Source organism: Clupea harengus, chromosome 23 (genome assembly GCF_900700415.2).
Source record: "Clupea harengus chromosome 23, Ch_v2.0.2, whole genome shotgun sequence".
Taxonomy (NCBI): Eukaryota; Metazoa; Chordata; class Actinopteri; order Clupeiformes; family Clupeidae; genus Clupea; species Clupea harengus.
The window spans coordinates 9153699-9174252 of NC_045174.1; the positions used below are offsets into that span (position 1 = coordinate 9153699).

A 20554-nucleotide genomic window follows, 5' to 3' on the forward strand; every position below is an offset into this window, starting at 1 on the left:
AGAGACCACTATGACACTTGTGGTCCAACAATCAACGCTTTTGCAAAAAAAAATGGCAATTAATTTAGCCCCCAATTTGTTATGTCCCCCTTTTGTCTAGGAGTCAAGGGGACATAACATAAGAACAAACTCCCATCTCCTGTCCCCATCACTCCACAACACCAAGGGACCAAGCAGTGAGCCCATGTACAGTTGTTGATGAAAAAACAGGCCTATAAGAGGTAAAAAAAATATAACTATGTAATACAACACCAATGAAACAGGATGCTAACTGAACAAACTGACCTAACTCAATGAGGGAACATATGTAGTGGCTGCGCCAACCCAAATAACACACAAGGGGTAAACAAGATGGACTAATGAGATGAGAGAGTTTGAATTGGGGTAATATTAGACACAGGAAATTATTCAGTACGGTCCACACTGTCACTGAGGCTATGGGTTTTTATAAAAGGTGTGTTAAGCTATAGCTTATCAGCATACTGCAAATGATAGATAGATGATGTGCTACTGTAGATATATTTATTTATTTTTTCATAAATAACTGTCGCTGAGGGAGGTTCACTGTTTTTTAGTCTGAGCACCTTTCCCACAAAATGTCCGTGCTATTGATCTTATAAGAAAGTTAGAAGTGATTACATCCGAAAATATCAAACTATTTTCCTTTTCCCTGTGTTTTTCGCCCCAAAAAAGCTGAGCCTTTTTAATTCATTTAATTCAGAATGAAACACATTAATGGTGCATTAATGATGAGGTGAAAAGATGTGAAATTGACACCCAATTCAATCCAGTGGTCTCATGGGTGCATTCCAGTAATAGAAGGTCAATTGATCTGGGTGAATTTAATTAACTTGAGAATCCATTTAAAGTTGCATTGCTTTGAGGATGGGGACCAAGTCTTTGAGGACAGATTGAGTCTGTGCATGTGCGCGTGTGTCTGCGTGCACAGTCTTTGAGCTCCTAGATCAAGTTTGTGTTGTCCGTAAACAGCAGTTGATGTCCAGTGAGTCTAATTTAGGCACATTTCGTACACACACACACACACACACACACACACACACACGAGAGAGCCCCTCCCTATTTCACCAAACCTTTAAAGCATAATGAAGCATGCCTAAGACAGCAGGCTGCTTGAAAAGGTACCTTGAACACCCTGACCCCAACACACACACCCACACACACACACACACACACACGCACACACAGAGACGCACACATACAATGTCCACCACCGTGGCATTAATGTGACCCCTGTCCCGCTGAGCAGCAAAAACACTCATTAATTCGAGTCAGTCTTATCAGACGGCACACCCAGTCTGGCAACTGGACAGCAGATGACAGAGCTGTCCATCAAACACAGCATAGGATATTTGTGTGTGTGTGTGTGTGTGTGTGTGTGTGTGTGTGTGTGTGTGTGTGTGTGTGTGTGTGTGTGTGAGAGAGAGAGAGAGAGAGAGAGAAAGAGAGAGAGAGAGAGAGAGAAAGAGAGTAACACAGACGAACACAGCTTTCTATGAAAAAACAGTCGTCTTTAGTCTCCAAGGCAGGTCAATCCCCCAAACAGCATGGAAACAACATATCTTTTAGGTTCATTATTTTGGGAAACTGACTGACATTACAATGGCTCCAAAACTGGCACTCTTGTGTAGACCAACTTGCCTGTTAACAAATCCTATCTCTGATAGCAAGCTATTGAGCTAAGTGCTCAATAAATAGCCGCACCCTTTTTGAGTTTATTTGTTTTCACACTTACAATATGATTCTATAAAATTAAAACCTCCAGTGTCAGGCAGAACCTTATAATCCCAAGGTCTCAAAATGCAGATACTATATCAAAGTTGCCCGATGCTTCTCCCGGAAGACCTTCCTGCCACATGCTTACTATATCTATCTCCCCCGCCACCCTGGATAAAAGTCAATGTGTAATTGCAATGTCCTTGTCGAGGTAAGCCAGGTGTGTTCAGCCAATAAAAGGTAGCCTTGACTGATCTACACATCTGGGATAGCAGAGGAAGAATGGTTAGGAAATAGGCAGCATACAGGCCCTCCAGGAACCCTATAGATGTTATTCCAAACCTGATTGGTGGAAGGCTATCGACTTGCAGAGATGTGGTAATCATGTGTAAGCTTTTCCTGCATTGTTAGTAGTTCTAGTTTTGTTGTTGGTTGTGGGAGGTTTCGAGTTTTCAAACACAATTTGCAGCTGTGGTTTAGCCTCTGACAGGGACTTGGGACTGACAGCGTTTGACTTTTGGAGTGTCACTCGCTTCTCCTGGTTGTGGCACATCATCTGCAGCGTTTTAGGACGAGGGAAAATGAAATGAGACAGCGAAGTGAACACGCACAGGAAGCTGACACCCACATGCAAAGACGCAGACAGACACATACACACACACACAGAGGAAAAGCACTTTGTACAGTATTTATGAAGGTGACTGGCCATGGGGAGAGAGTGCTGTGATTGAGGGGCCCACTGTGTGTGTGTGTGTGTGTGTGTGTGTGTGTGTGTGTGTGTGCGTGCGCGCGCAGGGTTTTTAGAACAGGGCTGATTACCCCACAGTTTCCCTGCTGTGCATCAGGAACTGCGGTTTGTTGGATCTCACCTCCTGCATGTTACCCATGCGTGGCAGATGTGTGCCCCGGACCCTGCCAGATCCTCACCAAGGCAACGCAGAGCTGAGAGGGAGCTTGGCGCGAGCAGAAGCCTGGGCCTTCAGCAGTGTGGTGGGGCCTTGGGCCTTCACATCTTCCAGCTAGATGTGACATGGAAGACTTAAGAACAGATGACACTGAGGCCCAGCAGACAGAGATGCGGCTTGTGCTGGAAGATTCTAGAACAGTGCTTCTCAGTCTGGTTCCTAGGGGCATTTCTGCTCTATACATTTTATGTCTTTCCTTCTTCAGCATACCTGAGTGAACTCATCAGTGGCACTGAAGAGCTCTTGATTAGCTGAACAGACCTGATGTAGCTAGTCAAGAGCACGATGTCTGAAATCACATTACACCGCCTTAAATTAGGTGCACTTGGAGCAAGGACAGAAGATATGCATGGTACTTGTGCTTTCGAGGAAAAAGATTCATAGAGCCGGGATTTTTTCTTATTATTATTTTTGTAAAAAAAAATTATGACAAATAAACATTTGAGATTCAGGGCTATCCATAAACCATTTGGAGCTGTAGCCCTGGACGCCCAAGTCTAACAACGCCCATGAGCCGAGTAAAACCTGAAATTACAAACCATGGAGTCTTCGTTCTCAGGGATACAACCTCAATTGTATCCCTGGACAGTTGTTTTAGTCCAAGTGTGTTAAGGAAATAGATCTAAGGAAAATTATCTTTTCACTTTTTGAGGATGGCTCGTCTGACTTTAATGGAAACTGCTCAGTGGCGCCCCTTTCACATGGTGCCCAGGGCACACGCCATACCTGCCATACCGTAGGTACGTCACTGCAGACAGTAGTCTCCCTTCCATATTACAGCACACTGCATTACTCCTGAAAGAACCTTTGCAATCACTAGTGGCATCTGCGGAGCCGGAACCAAGATGGAGCCTGAAAGGCTCTGAAAAGGACTCCCGCGTGGCGAACGCCCGTGATTGTCAGACAACCTTTTCTCTCGCTCGGATCGGAGCACGCGCAGTCCATAATGATTCAGCATTTCAAAGGGCCTTCGACGGAAGCATAAAATGTCATTCTTCTGTGAACGCCACGATAGAAATCTCATCAGCTTACAGAATTTAATTTGGCCCAAATTCCACAGGTGGGGAAAAAAGAACTGAAAAAAACTGTTGGGCAGACTAAGGACAGATTATTTTGTAGATATAGGGTGTTATTTTTGGCCCATTTACTACTGAGGGGATAGGGGACCAAAATTATTGTTTTATTGGTGATGTGCAGTGCAGGGCTCACATCCCTGTTTCACAGTACATGTAGCCCAGGAGAAACGAGGGCTTTTCCTGGAAGAGTAGGCGTTCAGATGTTTGGCCAGAAGCTTGTCCCTGGCCACGTGTGATCATGTCCGTCCCCGAAAGGAATAGGGCAGCCAGGCTGGCATAGGAGCCCATCTGCCCCGTGCGAACACCCCCCCCCCCCCCGCCCCCCACCCTACCCCCACACGTTCGTTTTGCTGCCACGGCCTCCGCCCATCTGCCCCGACACCCCAAGGGCGAGACCTCCCTCCTTCTCCCTTCCTCACCTCGAGATCTGCCACTCCCACAGTGTGTGCCCTCAAAAAAGGGTTATTTTCTAGTTCTTTCTGGAGATGGCTTTGGAGGGGAGACTGAGGGTCTGCATACAGGGTCTAGGTCCAACTGTGGGATCTCCGGAACGCTCTTTGTGGGTCTGCGGATTTCCCTAAAAGACACTTGTCATATTATTGCCAGGGAAATATATTTCAAGAGGGAACTATGAGAATAGCTATTTGAGAGGATGGTTCTCTGGACCAAAAAAGGGTTTTTTAACAGAACAAGGGAAAATAAGTAGGACTCCCCACACCATATCTCCCAGGTGAAACGATGAAATGATGGGTAGCAAATACAATTATGACCCCTTTTGTCCCTGAGCACATTTCATTCGTATTTTCAGTTAATACAGCGGAGACCAGCAAAAATCACAAACGCCAATGACAGGGATGTGCACAGACATTTTGGGGGCCAGGTGCTCGGACTAAAAGAAAGGGAACCCCACTCATTGACAGTTATTTATGAAAAACATAAGCATTCCGACAGTATTACATCATCTATCTATCTATCGTTTGAAGTAGGCTTATGAGGTACAGCTTAACACGGTTTTAATAATAGCCCATAGCCTATCAATGAAAGTGTAGACCAGAGTGAACATTTCTTTGAGATGTCACAGCATGGATGGCAACATGGCTACAGCTCTATGTTACGACCCTAGCGGGTCTAGGCCCCGCCCTGTGATATTTGCATGCCTGTTCTCTCTCTGTCTCTACAGCAGATGATTGGGGACAGGTGTATCATTGATTGGCTGGGCTACGAAAGCCCTGATCAGCCGGCAGACGGGAGAGCTTTGGTCTTCCCGGCATTTGGTTATCGTTGGATAGAGATTGGATTTGGATTATCGTCGTCGTTTGTTCTGAATTAACCTTGAACTGACTTTACATTACATTTTGGTTTATATTCACAACACTGACATTCACAACACTTTTTGCTATAATTATTATATAAATATAAACCTGTACCAGTTAATAAATACCTTAAAATAATAATAATAAATTCTGCCTGGCCTCCCCTTTATGTTCCATGCATTTGAGCCGTGCACGTAACATCTATCAGTCCTCCACAAGAAAGGGATGAAGGATAAGGACAACGTTTCTGATATCCTAATGTGATTGCATAGACTAATCATGTTATCCATATATACTTGAATACATGTATTAAGTTACTTGACAAAGGAACTAGCGGAGTTCTCTCATTTCATTGACAAGGCTACTTTTCGCCATGCTAGCTTGTTTGTTGTTAAGCCTAAAGGTGGGCTATTGTCTAAGTTGGTCCATTGCAGGCTGTATCAAGATGTTTTACTAGTGGTTACATTTCACAACAGTGATAAACAGTGTCGTAACCTGGCTGTCACCAATGATGGCAAGTCGGGGAGCCGTGGGTGCTTCTCCGCAGGACGCTCGATTTGCGTACCGGTACTTTAACTTTGGTTATTGCTGCAAGGCTAGTTGAAGGGGGACGCGCAGGTGCTCGTGCAGTATAACAGAATTAGAACCCAAATGCAGTTGACGGGTTCAGTTGTTGCAGGCATTTCATTTAAATTTTATGCCAGAGTTAATAGTTTAAAAAATAAAATATAAAATTTGAAATAGTTAGAAAGACATTACCTACACTTGAAGGGCACTCAGAGGTCAAAAGGCCGGGTAGGTGCTTGAGAACAGTAGCTACTGGGAGAGTCCGGAATCACCCCCTACACCTGCTGCTTACACCAGGTGACGTTAACATATTAAAACGATTCATTGTGTCACTTACTACTCTCCTAGCCTTTAGCAAGTAGCTGCCAGAAATTCCATAACTTATCAAAGAGTCATCCTTTAAGCCACCACAAGTCATCATTTGCCTCAGGGGACCCTGGTGAGGTGAGCTTACTGAGTGGATCAGGGGAACTTCCTGCAGAGCCAGAAACAGAGTGGACTCAGTAATCGCCATCTCCAGATCAATATCACGACCGAGTGCATCTGCAGAACTTCCTACACTGTGCAAAACACTTAAATTCGCTGATCCAGCCTGCGTGAACCAGGGTAACTTCCTCCATAGCCGAAACATAGCAGACTCAGATTTACTTATCCTCACTGAGTGGACCATTGTAACTTCCTCTACACAGTGTGAAACACATAGCAGACTAATTGCTGATACTGACGTAGTGGGTCAGAGTCAGTGAGTGTCCGCCTCGCTTGTTCATAATAGATGCACAGATTAACACACAAACATTGTAGATGTATCTAATTGTTGTGTAGCTACTAGCCATGCTAGCTGAATATAATATTGTGAACTAACATTACAGCTTGTTTCAGAAAAGACACAAACAGTACACTGCCCCCATCACAGTAGTATAGCTCACAAGTTTATTTATTTATAGGCCTAAGTTACATTTATTTATTTGTAGTTGAAGACAGTGGGCTTGTGTTTCACTGGTAGGATTTCTACACTCTTGGTGATACTGACTCAAGTGACTAAAAGAACTCGTTAACCCAGATCTGTTTAGTGAGTGACTCAGAAAAACTTGAGTCTGTAAACTGAGTCAAGTTTGCCACCTTTACTTGAGCACCACTTGGGGTCTATCTGTGCATGTGCATGTGCCTGGACAAATACACACACACACACACACACACACACACACACACACACACACATACATTCTAACAGTTTTCAGGATCAAATTGAAATTGCCCAAACCTTACAGTCTACTAACCATATAAGGCATATTCTAGTAAGTTTTCTTCGCATGGCTCTTGATTACAGTTGCTTCTGAGGACTGTCTTTAACTTAATAACTCTCAGACAGTGCCTGAATGATCATAAACAACCTGTTACGAGTCGCTTCTAATCAGAGGGATGTCATATATGCTATGTCTGAAAATGACTTTATTTTATATATCATCAAAACAAATTCAGATGATGCATTGGCAATCACACCCACCTGACCTAAAGACAAGTTGACACCCTGGTGAAATCAAGTTTATACACGTTTATAATATGTCCTTGTGCACAGTTTATCCAAGAAATGAGTGCAGTCGACCTCAAGGACAAACTTCAATTCTCCTCAAGAGCCCCTCATGCTAAAACATTTCATGCAGGTACTCTATTGCACCTGATGGTGTGTCCCTAAAGGACATTCGTTTACAGAAATGATTGACTTACCGTCATCAGTGAAATGAATGATGGCAGGTGAGCCCGCATGTCTGCAATGTTTCTGACACATGTGAGTCATTTATTTGATAATGGTGTATACAGTAGATCATCAATATGTGCTCCCAGTGGAAACAAGGAATAACAAACACTGGGACCCTAGGGAGAGTTTGTATCTATCTTTTCATTAGCGGAACGTGTTGCTGTGTGTGTGTGTATGTGAGAGATCAGAGAGGTTCTGAGTTTAGAATAAATTCGCTCTGTGGCTTTGTGTGACTTTGTGAGAGACTCCAGAAACAGCGTGGACTTGTGTCGTACATCTGTGTGGTCCTGCAACTGTCAAAGGGCATTAGACAGGCAGCGATGCGGCGAAATCTTTATTCAGGAATTTATGTTTAGGCAATTGACTGGCTGTGTCTGGGCATTGCTATTGCTACCCTTGGATTCAGAATAAATTACATCCATCTTGCTGCTGGAACCGGAGGTCTGTGGATGTGGACTCTAGGGGTGGCTATCCAATGAATAATACAGTACTTTGGGGGGGAAACCTTGAAGAAAGATCCTTTCTGGGTTTACAGAGAGCAGTCATCATTTCTAGATGTGAAAATGTTTGCGAATAATTTAAGTTGCTCTGCAATCCTGAAAGGAAAGTTTCATGTAAAAACTTAAAGGGACTTCTTGACTTCATACAGTTTTGAAACAAAGGGGGAAGTAGTGTCTGGTTACTGAAGACGGATGACCGCCATCAAATTCAATTCTGTTTGGATGCTGGCTGTTTGGTTACTTTGTGCCATCTAGTGGCTAAAGGTTGAGAGGCAGACAGATCAGAAAGCGTGATGATGGTCTATTATGACCAGAGGATGGCGTTGAGAGTCCTGGTTCACGAAAAACACATAAGGGATTTTATCTTTTTTTAACTTTAAGTTGATTTGACACCATGGGGGTTTGTTTCTCCATATTTATTTCAGGTAAGATTTTTGTTCAGTCTAATCCAAGTTTTACAGTTTGTATGAACACCCATTTGGGGAGAAATGCCATGGGGAAATAAAGGAGGGTGGGATCAATTCCTTAGTTATGTTGTAAATACATAACTCAATACAAAAACTATAAATTGTTAATCGGGAGGCATTTTGGTTTAGTTCAGCTATCACACCCAGTTTAAAGCCTCAGAAAAGCAGAAATGAGCTTATGCTTGGCTAGTCAAGCATTTAGAGAAACCTCCCTATTTTGAAATATGAGCTTCAAATACATCTACAGCTCATATGAAACCCCTAAGCCGCTGTTTTTTGTTTCTCATCTGCAATCTTATGGCTCTTTTGGGCTCAGCTGAAAAACCGAGCAATCTTGTCAACCACCTTCGAGAGGCACGTGGAGTAAGTGTATCATTCTGTAAATAAGCCGTGGTACTCTGTCCTCTGTCCTCCCTATGACAGATCCTTAAGACTCCATAAGGCAGTTGTTCAGATCCATTAGCCTTGCATCTATCGCTTGTTTTGTGCATGAGCATCTACACTGAAGGTCACGTAGACAACACAGCTCCAACAGCTAAGTGCGCAGCTGGACATTGGACCCTGTGTCCGCCACCTCACCTTCCTCAAGGCCCAATCTTCATAGTGGCATTTCATTGAAAAGATGATAAAAATAACCCTTCTTTCACGACATGTCTAAATGGCCAGCTGCTCCCTTTCCCTCTTCTCACATTTGTGTTAGCGAGGCAGACAAGGTCGTTGGTTTTGTTCCTAATGATGTTGACTTTATTTTCTGGTTCAGAACAAATAGGCAAACATAGAAAAAAATGACGAGATAGTGATTTTAAATAGCTTAAAACGTGAGGATATGCCTTGGACAAAAGACTTAGCCATACAAAAGCAATGGTGGACAAACAACTGTTGGATCATAAAATAACACCATGTTCATCTTTGAGAACAGTAAGGTAAGGTGTTGAAATGGCCTTGGCATTATCATCTTACTCCTTTTTCGATCCTCTCCCTGACAAAGCCAGACTGAGTCGGGGAAGCAAACAGGAGTGCTAGGCTCTGCTGTCCTCCGGCAGCACAGGGCTGTCCAGATCTCTCATGGTCCCCGTCTCTGGAAAGAAGAAGCACAACCGTATTCCCTTTTCATTCTATGCTATGAGAATAGATCCATGGCTAAAGGTTAATCATGTCTTCAAGGTCAAGAAAAAGACATTAGGTAGGAAAGAAAGGGGCAGTTGAGACTCACAGAACCTTTTAGTCGCAGATACTTGATGAGGTCCAGAAGGGTTTGGAGATAGAGGTCATCTGAGTCAGTACCTAAAGAAAACAACTGGATTTAAGGCTTCATCTAAGTACATGGCTTAAGACCAAATGATTTGCCTCTGAGGACAGATCATTTACCATACAGAAAAATGTTAGTAGCCCATTGAAAATCCCCAAGCCACAGTTCATTCCACTTCCATTTTTCCTCTTCATAAACCCTGTATATCAGCAGCTGAATCTTACATTTACACATCTGCTTCCATTAATGATATACAGAATCTACAATCACTACTTCAGTTACTAACCTGTGGAATAGTGGTACTTCAACCACAAAGCATATTAATCTATCTTTAGACGAGAACATTATCTAAACCCATTTTGTCATGTTTCGTGAGGAGTGAGTGTACCACAGCCTGAGCGGTGTGGTTTAGGGGGACTGACTGTATGAGGGCTGGTGAGAGGGCTGAGTCGGAACCTCCTCCCACAGATTCCTCTTGCCCAGCGGGGAGCCGTTCCGCACCATCAGAGTCCGATGTGCATCTGAAAGACAGGAGCGATCACTTGTGCATTATGATCACCACATCTGCCACTAACGACCCCCGCAATCACAAGAATTATGGTGATGTTATGATTGTGGTTGTCGTTACTGTCACTATTGGGATTGCCATATCACAGGTGGAAGGAATATGACACTTTTACTAAGGTTAGATTTTAAGTTTTTGTTTGAGTACATTGAGTACGACATAAACAATTTCAGCCAATCAACGCATTGTTTCAGGAGCATGGAGGGGTGTGATTTGACTGGCTGTTGAGGAGGATCATCGACAACCCTGCCATCTAAGATGAAATATCAAGGAGTTTTGAAAACTGAAAAAAATAAACCCTCTTCAGTATTTGGTCCTTCGTGTCAGCATCACAGACTTGTTTGCCTCATCTCCTGCGTCATCCACTCGGCTGTTTTACTCAGCAGCCCACCTACTCCTCTCTCACACACACACACACACACACACACACACACACACACACACACACTTCCCACTTATGTCTCCCTCTCTGCTGGAGTCGTGGCCTAGGAGGGCATAATAATCCTGGTCGATACCTGCACTTTCTGCCATGGTCTCTGGCCACTTACCAAGTCAAATAAACCCACTCTCTCTGTCTCCTCACCTTTGAGTTTAACTTTAAAAGGCTACAAATCCGCAGCATTCCAATATAAAACAGTTTTAAGTGTTGACCAGAAGAGAGGATAAAGTAAAGCACAGTTTCCAAGCTTACATCCATGCGTTTTTATTGTAAAATAATAACTTACAAGGCCCTAGGAGATATCCAGCACTGTTCAGGGTCCATCCTCTCTTTGCTGGAGTCTGGAAGAAGCAGAGGTTTTAAATGGATTGACTGTAATGAAACAACAGATTTGCCTGGTAGCGTTTAGTTTGGTTATTTATTTATTTATTTATGTATTTATTTACCAGGAGTTCCACTCCTTCTGATGTAACCAGCTGTGCTGTAAGCAACAAGGAGACGCACAGGATGGTATAGCCACTCTGCATCTGTTGATTAAAACAGACAAGACTCAGCTAGTTCTACTTTTCCAAAAAAACGAATACATTTTATTGCAGAAAATCAAAGATATGTGTGGATATTGCACTTTCTTTTTTAACAGTTGGTGGAAAACAAACCTGATTTGGTTTGGTAGATTACTTGTTAATAATGATTTTATGAACTCTTTATGAATATTTCCCCTTTAGAATTTAGATGTAAGACAACTTAAACCCTGTTTTTTTAAATGTTATACAATCAAAACTTTGGAAGGCAACAAGATCTATTTGATAGATAAACTCTATAAAATCTATAATATAAAACCTTCAGTTTCTCACGTATTATAATTGGTATTAATACACTTAAATAACAAACTCATAAAAGGTTTTAACACAGTATGCATCTCATGTAAGTCCATGCAGTTGACTAACTCCAACAATATAAATACCTACACAATATGTATCTGATTTATCAGTTATTTTAACAAATATGAAGTGTGCTGACGAAGCATTTAGCTGATTTCCAACATTTACATTTTTTATGATAAACTCCTGATTTAGGCTCAACTGACAAAGTGATTTAAAAATGCAACTAGTATTGTAATATACAATTATAATGACTGACTATATTCCCCAATACAGCAAGTATCTGCTTAAGAATCAGAAAATATGCCTACATAACAAAATAGATCAACAAAGCTCCTACCTTGAAGCAAGTACGTTTTTTTCTGAATTGTAAATTAAATCTGAGCAGAATAAATATTTTGTTAAGAAGAATCCTCTTCTAGAATGTTGGTGCAGAGGAAGAACCTTTTGTTTGGCATCAGTTTGGTTAGTTCCTGTGTCTGTGACTGTCTCAGTTTTCTCTCGAACTGCTTGGCTGTCTGTGTGTCTTTATATAATACCACAATTTGTTGCCTATTAACATAATGAATCTCTATTAGTATGAATTTCATTTAAGATAATTGCTGGTGCTATTATCAAGGCCGTTGCAAAGAGGAGAGAGAGGGAGAGAGAAACAGAGAGTGAGAGAGAGAGAGAGAGAGAGAGAGAGGAGTGCCAGAGGTTAGAATAAAAGCAAGCAGAAAAATAGATAACCTCTGCTGGGAAGCCCATACATTCTATTCAGTAACACCCATGCTTCAAGAAAAGCACACAGTACAAAACACGTCCATCTGCAACATTGATTAGGTGTTGATCTATGGTGTGACACATTGCCAAATGTCATTCAGTCCAACAAACATGTCATAGTTTGGATCCGCTCAATGTCCTGTTATCGGAATTTCCATAGTAATTACCAACAAATCTCCTCATATGGAAAATAAGTTATGTTTATTTCCTTAAGTATGTTTCCCTCATTGTTGCTGGTGCTTATCCTGCCGTTTCACAATAAGAGATGACACAGTGCCTGTACTCGTGCCAGAGATTCTCATTTTCTGCTCTTCTCTGCAGCAGCTAATGGCTTTACCTCACCACAGGTGTAATTGCCGTCCCCTTTTGCCGCCTCCACCTTCCATTAACAGCAGGGTCCGAAATCACTCCTGCTAATTACCGCCCCCCTAATTACACAGTACCCACATAAATAAGAGAGAGAGGGAGAGCAAGAGAAAGAGAGAGAGAGGGAGAGAGGGCAGCGGCTGCCTCAAAACCAAAACGGGTGTGCACATATACGGCAGGTTGATGTGCGTTGATAACCATGCCCTTTTTCCAACAAGAGAGGGTTGATGGTGACCCCTACAGAATTACCCTGCCCTCATTTGAACCCATCACACACACACTGCTGCTGCTGCTACTTCCCTGGGGGTATTTTTGAACATCCACTCTCACTTTTTTTTCCAAGTGTGGACCACCAGACCACTTTCACAAGTCATTTTCCCACTTGCCCCCTCGAGTACTTAGTGCTCTGCTAGGAATGAAAGTCTGGGGGCACAAATGGAAATCAAGTGCTTGCCTCGACGGATGAGAAAATTAGTTGGGGCCCCTCAGACTAAATGCCATTTTAATTGCAGTATGTCGTTGCTGATTATACCAGGAAGTGAATATAAAAGAACATAGAATGTTCTTAAATGCTGTGTTCATTTGTTTATCTGTTCTATTAAAACAGGCTTCATGTTCTCATGTGTAAAGGCTATTACACATAATGGGTCGTGCAGCACATCAAAGCCAGCCTCTCTGCCACCTCCGACCCATACCAATTTTCCTACAGAGTGAGTTGGTCTACAGAAGAGCCATCGCCACTGCTCTTCACACCGCACTGGCCCACCTTGAACACTAGGGGAGCTGTGTGAGGATGCTTTTCATAGACTTCGGCCACTAAACTTACCAAACATTGGATCAAGGACTTTCTGACGAACTGCCACAAGACTGTTAGACTAGGCCCCCACCCTCTCCTCCACCCTGTGTGTTGAGCCCCCTTCCCTATTCCCTTTACACACGTGACAGTGCCCCCACCCATCCCACCAACACCATCATTAAGTTCATGGACGACTGTGGTTGGATTTATCTCAGGAGGAGACGAGACAGCCTACGGGGATGAACTCCAAAGACTGGCAGCGTGGTGTGCGTGGCGTGGACAATCTCGTCCAGAATGCCACAAGAACAAAATAACTCATGATAAACTACCGGAGGAAACCTGTTTTCAGGTTCCTGGGTACACACATCACTGAAGAATCCTCCTGGACCTCCAACACCACCGCAGTAGTCGAGAACGAACAGCAGCGGATCTTCATTCTGAGGATCCTCAGGAAAAACAACCTGAAAGAGAAGCTGCTGGTATCCTACCACCACTGCTCCATTGAGAGTGTTCTGACGCACTGTATGTTTCCGTGTAACACCAGCTCTTAGACCTCATTGTCACAAACACAGCGTCTATAGATGTTAATGGGCCATTACAGTAAAATGGGACCTTTTGTAACTACCTTACCCTGTCAATCACCACTGTATAGTCATACCTTTAGTTTAGACATCCCTCCAATGACAGTGTGCGCCTTAGTGTCATCAGCTGTTTGGATATCAATTATTTACAAACATTCCACAGCCCTCTTAAACTATGCAGCCACCATGAGTTACAGATGGTTTCCAGTTTGAGTGGTAGAAAATGAGTGTACGTATGCTGAGAGGATGTCAGATGCAAAGTATATTTGCATGTGCCTTCATGTTTTGGAGTTTCACATCACTTAATGATCATATCAGACACTGGATGCTCTGAGACAAATTTCAGGTAAGAACCTACACGAACCTATAAATGTGTTTAAATCTATTTGCTAAAGATAAGTCGACACTCCTAATATGCCTGTATTGGAAAATATTTCATTTATATGTGTTTAATGGTGTTGGATATGTTTGTGATACTATGTATGTGGTACTGCAGGTATTTACTCAGTAATACCAGTTCAGCTTATACTGAAATCAGCATTCAGAGTTTTCTAGATTTAGTAGTGCTGTTGTCTCCATGCATATCCCCTTAAACATGGTTATGATGAAGTCACATTTAAAGAAAGAATTAGGAAAATAAAGAATGCATTGGATAGTCTTAACGCCTCCAGAATAATATTAGCAAGTATTGCTTTGTGTAGAACTGCAACATTTAGTGAATAATGGCTTCGATTTACTGAACAAAGTGTGATGATATGTTTTTGAAATACCTCACTGTTGGGTCATAGCACTCGGTTACCGATCATCACATGAACATTTAATGGCGTGTCTGTAATTCAATCTTTCCTGTTTCATGGTAATAAGACAGTACCGGGGCATGGATGGACATCTGAGCCGGGGGAGGAGCTGCTTGTATCGTTTGTATGCAGGGTGATCTTGGGGAAGGGTGCACGAGCAAGCATTAGGGCAGAACTAGAGCATACAATCTAATTTCATGAGGGTGACATGGTGTTGGGGAAAACAGAGAGAGGCCGTGGATCAAAATACTGAGCTGAATATATCTCCAACTTCCCCATTTCAGAAGGATACACTGCTCTCTTTCTCTCTCTCTCTCTCTCTCTCTCTCTATCTCTTCCTCTGTCTCTCTGACACACACACACACACATAGACATGTACATGTACACAGATTGACGTTGTTTCGTTTGTTTGTCTTTCAGACATGGTGTCCGAATGCTGCCTTAGTGTCACCAAGTATTTTGTTTTCCTGTTCAACCTCATTTTCTTTGTAAGTCTGTCTGTAAGAACAGTTGCTATCTTCAAGGATTTCTCCTCTATTACTGTAATATAATATCAAGTACTATCAAGTAATTTTCACTTATGATGCGATAATATAGTAATAGATAATCACTGATTTGTTACCTGATTGTGTCTTTTCTGAAAAACTATTCCTTCCCACACCCAATATTATGAAGTATATCTCCTCACTGTATCTAAATCAGAATATTAACATTTTTAGGTTTAGCTTAGCACTACAAATCCAGTGAGCTTGCACTCATCACCCCTCTCCCCCTCAGTTCTTAGGATCCCTCATGCTGTCTCTGGGCGTGTGGATAACCTGTGCTGAGTCCAGCTTCTTCAGTGAGTGTCGTGATAGCCTCTCAGCACTAACACTGCCTCACGGACACGGTGGGCTACATCCAGGTTCAGAGAGTAGCCCGCTGGTTCTTTGATGTTTTTATTTCAAAACAAATATGTGTCGACTGCTAATTTGGCAATAAAAACAATTCTGATTCTGATTCTGATTCTGATTAGTAAATCTGATAGCAGCTGCTGTGAAGGTCTTCAACTTTGTGACCTCGCTCAAATCTTCCCAATCTCAGCTCTTTAACTTTAGTGATGTTTAGTGACGGATGTCTGTGTGGATGTCAGTTGTCAGGCAAGTTGCTTGTAATGTTAATATAAAATCACTTCACAAAAAAGTTATTTGGCCACCATTGCTAATATACTGTCTGTAATCACCAAATTTCCATAGAGCCTACAGCAACCCAGCAGCAGTAGCGCTTATGCTAGCATCATGGTAATAGGACAGGCTAACACTTGTTGCTGTTTCTGCAGTGGACCCCCCGACCTTCATGTCCATGTCTCTCCTCTCCTACTTCCTACTCATCGGAGGCATTATCACCATGACCCTGGGCTTTCTGGGGTGCCTGGGGGCTATACAGGACGCAAAATGCCTGCTGGGTTTGGTGAGTCCTATCACCTTTCTCACAGCCTATTCAGACTTGACCTTTTGGGACTTGACACAATGGGCTCCAACGAGCTCACTAGACACGTAGGCCGATCTTGCAAGAACCATCTCACCTTTGTTAATATAACTAAATTTGTATAGTGCATCTCAACACATTTTCACACCTTTCAGTATGCTGGCAGTCAGTCAGAGGCAGTCGTTAGACATTCCAGCCGCTTATGACTGTTTGTGCTGCATAACAGGGAGAAACTGAGGGGCGGGGGAGGGGGGGGGGGTGGCTGGGGGACTGTTTCCATTAAGTGGCGAGTCTCCTTTCCCTTCTGCCCGCAGTACTTTATTCTGCTCACCATCCTCCTGGCCGCTCAGAGCGTTGGCATGGTCTTCTTCATCACACAGAGGAGCCTGGTGAGTGAGACAGGTCGCTGATGAGGTCACCTCATCCATTTCATGCTGCTGTTGGCTCAATTTTCATTCATTGAATCTCCTTCGCTGTGCGACAGTTTTGTGGGACAAACATGATTTGACTAGTCCTAGTCCAAATTAAACTCACTCAAGGGGGTTGTTTCACTTGTTTTTGTGTTTATTTGTTTGGTAGTTTGAGAGCAGTCTGACGATCCACATATCCACAGCCATTGATTTATATGGGAGGAATGAGTCACACCTGCTGCACTTTGAGAAGACGCTGGACTACATACAGCAAGAGGTAGCTGGGGTTAGGGTTACTTAAGGTCATTTGCCGAAAGCAGCTGACCCAGATTGTGTGAATTGTGGATGTTTTGTTTGTCGGCTCATAGCCTTTTCATTTAACCAATACGTCCATGAAATCATAGTATTGTGACAGAACCATGCACATGCAAACAACAGATGTTTTGACACTTTTCAATTGGGATTTCACTCCCAGTCCATTTTCTGTGACCTGCTATGTTGCTCTGCCCTGTCTGACAGGGTGGGTGCTGCGGATGGGAATATCCGTCGGACTGGGAAAGGGCCCCCTGCTCCTGCTATTACTACAACAGCACGTCCCAGCCACTCAACTCAACCACATCTCCGACATGTGAATGCGAGGGGGAAAGCCCACCCTTGGACACAACCAAATGTGCCATGTACCAACAGGTATGCCCCCCCCCCCCCCCCCCCCTAAAAAAAGAACGGAAAATAATAATACTGAGCGGTTGCAGTTGTTTTATTGAAGGGTCCATGTTTCCTGTTTCTGGTCCTCCATGCATAAGTGATCTTTAGAGAAGTGACATGTGGCATTGTGGTATAAGAGGGCCTTCTCATGCCACCCATGAACTTCCTGTACTTGTGCTGTTCAAGCAGTTCTTTCACCTTTGTTCTGAAGCACACGGTGACTAGCCTCTATTGTCCCTTAGGGCTGTAAGAGGCAGCTGGAGAGCTGGATGGATGATCACATGCTCATCATTATGGTAGTGCTGTTTGCTCTGATTGGAGTGGAGGTGAGTGGAGTCTGGTCCAATGGAGGACATGGAGATTTTACAAAACTTAAATCTCATGTTAATGTTGATGTAATGTTCTCATTTACAGTAGCTGTGAGGACCACATGAAATGAGAATACTCGGAAGGCAATTGAAAAACGATTTTCTTGCAAAACAATTTTCTCATTAAATGGAATTTACAAGCATTTATGCGCATATACTTTTTGCTGTCCCTTATGCAATCACACTGTTTCACAATACCACCCTTTACAGGATTACAGGATTATTTTCTTATGACGCAAGGCTGCCTAATGCACCTTCAAATGATATTTCAACATGACGCAGATCAGCTGTAGAAGAAATTCTAGAAAATCTGTGTCTGGGATCGACTCCAGTGTTACACAACTCAGCAACAAGTGCTGTACACCCTTTCCCCGAATCTATTTGCCCTCAAACATCTGGTGTTTTTCTCTCTCTCGCCCATCTCAATCTCATTATATTCCCTGCTCCTCCTCCTCCTCCTCCTCCTCTTTACCTTTCTCTCTCTCTCTCCATTTCAATCTCATTGCCTCTGGCCTCTGCGCTGCCGTTGGTCGTTCTCTGCCTGTTCTCAGAGCCTGCTGTGGCTGTTGATGCTGGTATTCCACTGTCTTAGCTGCTCTCCTCTGCGCTGCTGCCCAGCCAAGTCACGCGGCAGACGCCTGCACGTCTCCAGGTTGCAATGTGCCCGCACACATGCATGCGGTCTGTTTGGGTGCTGTGCTGCTGTGCCATTTACACTCATCAGTGCTGGGGGGGGGGGGGGGGGGGGGGGCTGTATAGAAACAGACATGGCTCACAGGTCGTGATTGGTTGGATGGATGCATTCTAGACATTGTACTGTGACAATAATCCCTCAAACAATTGCTATTGAAGGCCTATCAGATACCGAACACTCCTGTTTGACCCAGGTCTGGATGGAGAGTAGATCCACAGCACAGATTGTTTTGGTTTTGTGTGTGTGTGTGTGTGTGTGTTTGTGTGTGTGTGTGTGTGTGTGTGTTTGTGTGTGTGTGTGTTTGTGTGTGTGTGTGTTTGTGTGTGTGTGTGTGTGTGTGTGCGAGTGTGTGTGTGTGTGTGTGTGTGTGTGTGTGTGTGTGTGTGTGTGTGTGCGAGCGTGTGTGTGTGTGTGTGTGTGCGTGTGTGTGTATGTGTGTGTGTGTCAGTGTGTGTGTGTGTGTGAGAGAGAGAGTGTGTGTGTGTGTGTGTGTATGTGCATGTGTCTGCTTGTAAGTGTTTGTGCTTCGTTTGTTATATGTGACTCACACTGCTTTGTGTCCTAATTTCCCCCAGTGATTTTTACATGGAGTACTGGCAAGGTATTGCTTTTCTCTTTGTCCCCCCTTTTCCCAGACAGTATGTCTTGCTCTGTTCAGTCTTACTGGGGGCTCAGCGCAGAAACCTATCCAAGAATATGCGCTCAAAGCCATCCCATCTGATGGAGGGGAATTCTGTGGGATATTGATGTTTGCTATATGGTGTCACTGATCCTTCTCCGTGTTTTCTTCTTGACAGATCTGTGGTATGATCCTTTCGATGTATCTGTATAAATCATACAGCAATCCCGATGCGTTGATGCTCTACTAAGTCACAAGGAAACGATGGATAAAGAATCCATCGAATGAAGCAACACCTTCCATGTTGTGTCATGTATATAGATAGATATTGAAGCACTTGCATACCTTACATTCAAGTATTTGCTATATTCTTTGGATTTTTTTTTTTCATTTGCTACATAGATTATGTGTATAGCTATTGCTGTTTGTGTTATTGTATCTCGTCATGTCACTGATGATGTGTATTGTACAGCTGTATGACCAGATGTAGGTGTAGCGTTTGCAGACATGAATGTTTAAAATTCACTCCCAGGGTGGCCGCTCAGTGTTTGTTGGTGCATGACGAACACGTTGCTCTGAGAAAGTCCCGGTTCCTGTTTGGGTTGGCCCTGCTGTCTCTTGAACAGGAAGCTACCCCCGGGCCTAGGGTGGGACAGTTTTGTGTTTCACTATTGTTGCAAACTCACAATAAATGACCTATTTTCTTGTTCAGACGAAACTTATTTCCACACTCTAAAATCCCAGAACTTTTCCGATATTGTTGGCATAAGCACACTTGAAGTGATTTTCATTTATGCTTTTATGTTGTGTGATCATGTCACAATTTCCAACTTCATAACTACTAAATGCAATTGTTTTGAAAGTGTGTGGTATTGCTTTTTGACAATTTTACATTTATGGATGGGTCATCTCAGTGTAGGTTGTTCATCATATATTATTATTATGAAAACATATATATATATAATAACATATAAAAACATATTATCATTTTAATAATACCAAAAACATGCTATGAGGTCGGTACCATATCAGTATCATTGAGCATCGAAAAACTCCATTTGGAACATTCTAAGGCCCAGAAAGAAAGGAGTGACAGACACTAGATACTCCTGAGTAATAGGTCTGGGACAAGAGCCGTGGGACAAAACAGAGGTCAGGTGTCATATATAAATGACTATGGTGTTGTGTCCCAAAGTTTACAGCACTTGTCCATCACCCAGACAGAGGTAAGACATCACTTCTCGTGATTTCTTCACATATACACAATAAGTTCCCAGCTCTGAAATTATTGAAAATGTTAATGTAAATGTTATATTCAGAACAGGCATTCACTGAGTCTATGAGTACATTTCTATCAACAACTGTAAAAAAAGAAAAACAGTCATTGGTTTCTATGCATTTCACAGGAAGAATATTAAGTATTGACACTGCCATGATAGCTCTTCCTGGAGATGTTTTGGAAACTTGACAGCGT

The 20554-nt window shown here is 43.0% G+C and overlaps 2 protein-coding genes across 2 annotated transcripts; one reads left to right on the top strand and one right to left on the bottom strand.

Annotated features, from left to right (window-relative positions):
- Nucleotides 1-9123: 9123 nt before the first annotated feature.
- On the bottom strand, nt 9124-11158 carry gall (galanin-like). The gene is made up of 5 exons (XM_031561342.2): nt 11078-11158; nt 10918-10972; nt 10050-10148; nt 9597-9662; nt 9124-9456 (listed from the first exon to the last, which is right to left on the bottom strand). The coding sequence occupies exons 1-5, from the start codon at nt 11156-11158 to the stop codon at nt 9398-9400; spliced, it is 360 nt and encodes a 119-aa protein (XP_031417202.1). The 3' UTR covers nt 9124-9397.
- A 3181-nt stretch (nt 11159-14339) lies between these two features.
- cd37 (CD37 molecule) lies at nt 14340-19789 on the top strand. Its single transcript, XM_031561057.2, has 9 exons — nt 14340-14366; nt 15238-15305; nt 15595-15658; nt 16136-16266; nt 16599-16673; nt 16864-16971; nt 17214-17381; nt 17642-17725; nt 19259-19789. The coding sequence occupies exons 2-9, from the start codon at nt 15240-15242 to the stop codon at nt 19328-19330; spliced, it is 768 nt and encodes a 255-aa protein (XP_031416917.1). The 5' UTR covers nt 14340-14366; nt 15238-15239; the 3' UTR covers nt 19331-19789.
- The last annotated feature ends 765 nt before the right edge of the window (nt 19790-20554 follow it).

Coding starts and splice junctions, on each gene's coding strand:
- gall (XM_031561342.2), bottom strand. CDS start 11,158: ATGCAGAGTGGCTATACCATCCTGTGCGTCTCCTTGTTGCTTACAGCA. Junction 10,973..11,077: donor CAGAAGGAGTGGAACTCCTG/GTAAATAAATAC, acceptor TGCTTCTTCCAG/ACTCCAGCAAAGAGAGGATG. Junction 9,663..10,049: donor CTCTCACCAGCCCTCATACA/GTCAGTCCCCCT, acceptor TGTTTTCTTTAG/GTACTGACTCAGATGACCTC.
- cd37 (XM_031561057.2), top strand. CDS start 15,240: ATGGTGTCCGAATGCTGCCTTAGTGTCACCAAGTATTTTGTTTTCCTG. Junction 16,674..16,863: donor TCATCACACAGAGGAGCCTG/GTGAGTGAGACA, acceptor TTTGTTTGGTAG/TTTGAGAGCAGTCTGACGAT. Junction 17,726..19,258: donor TTGCTCTGATTGGAGTGGAG/GTGAGTGGAGTC, acceptor TCTTCTTGACAG/ATCTGTGGTATGATCCTTTC.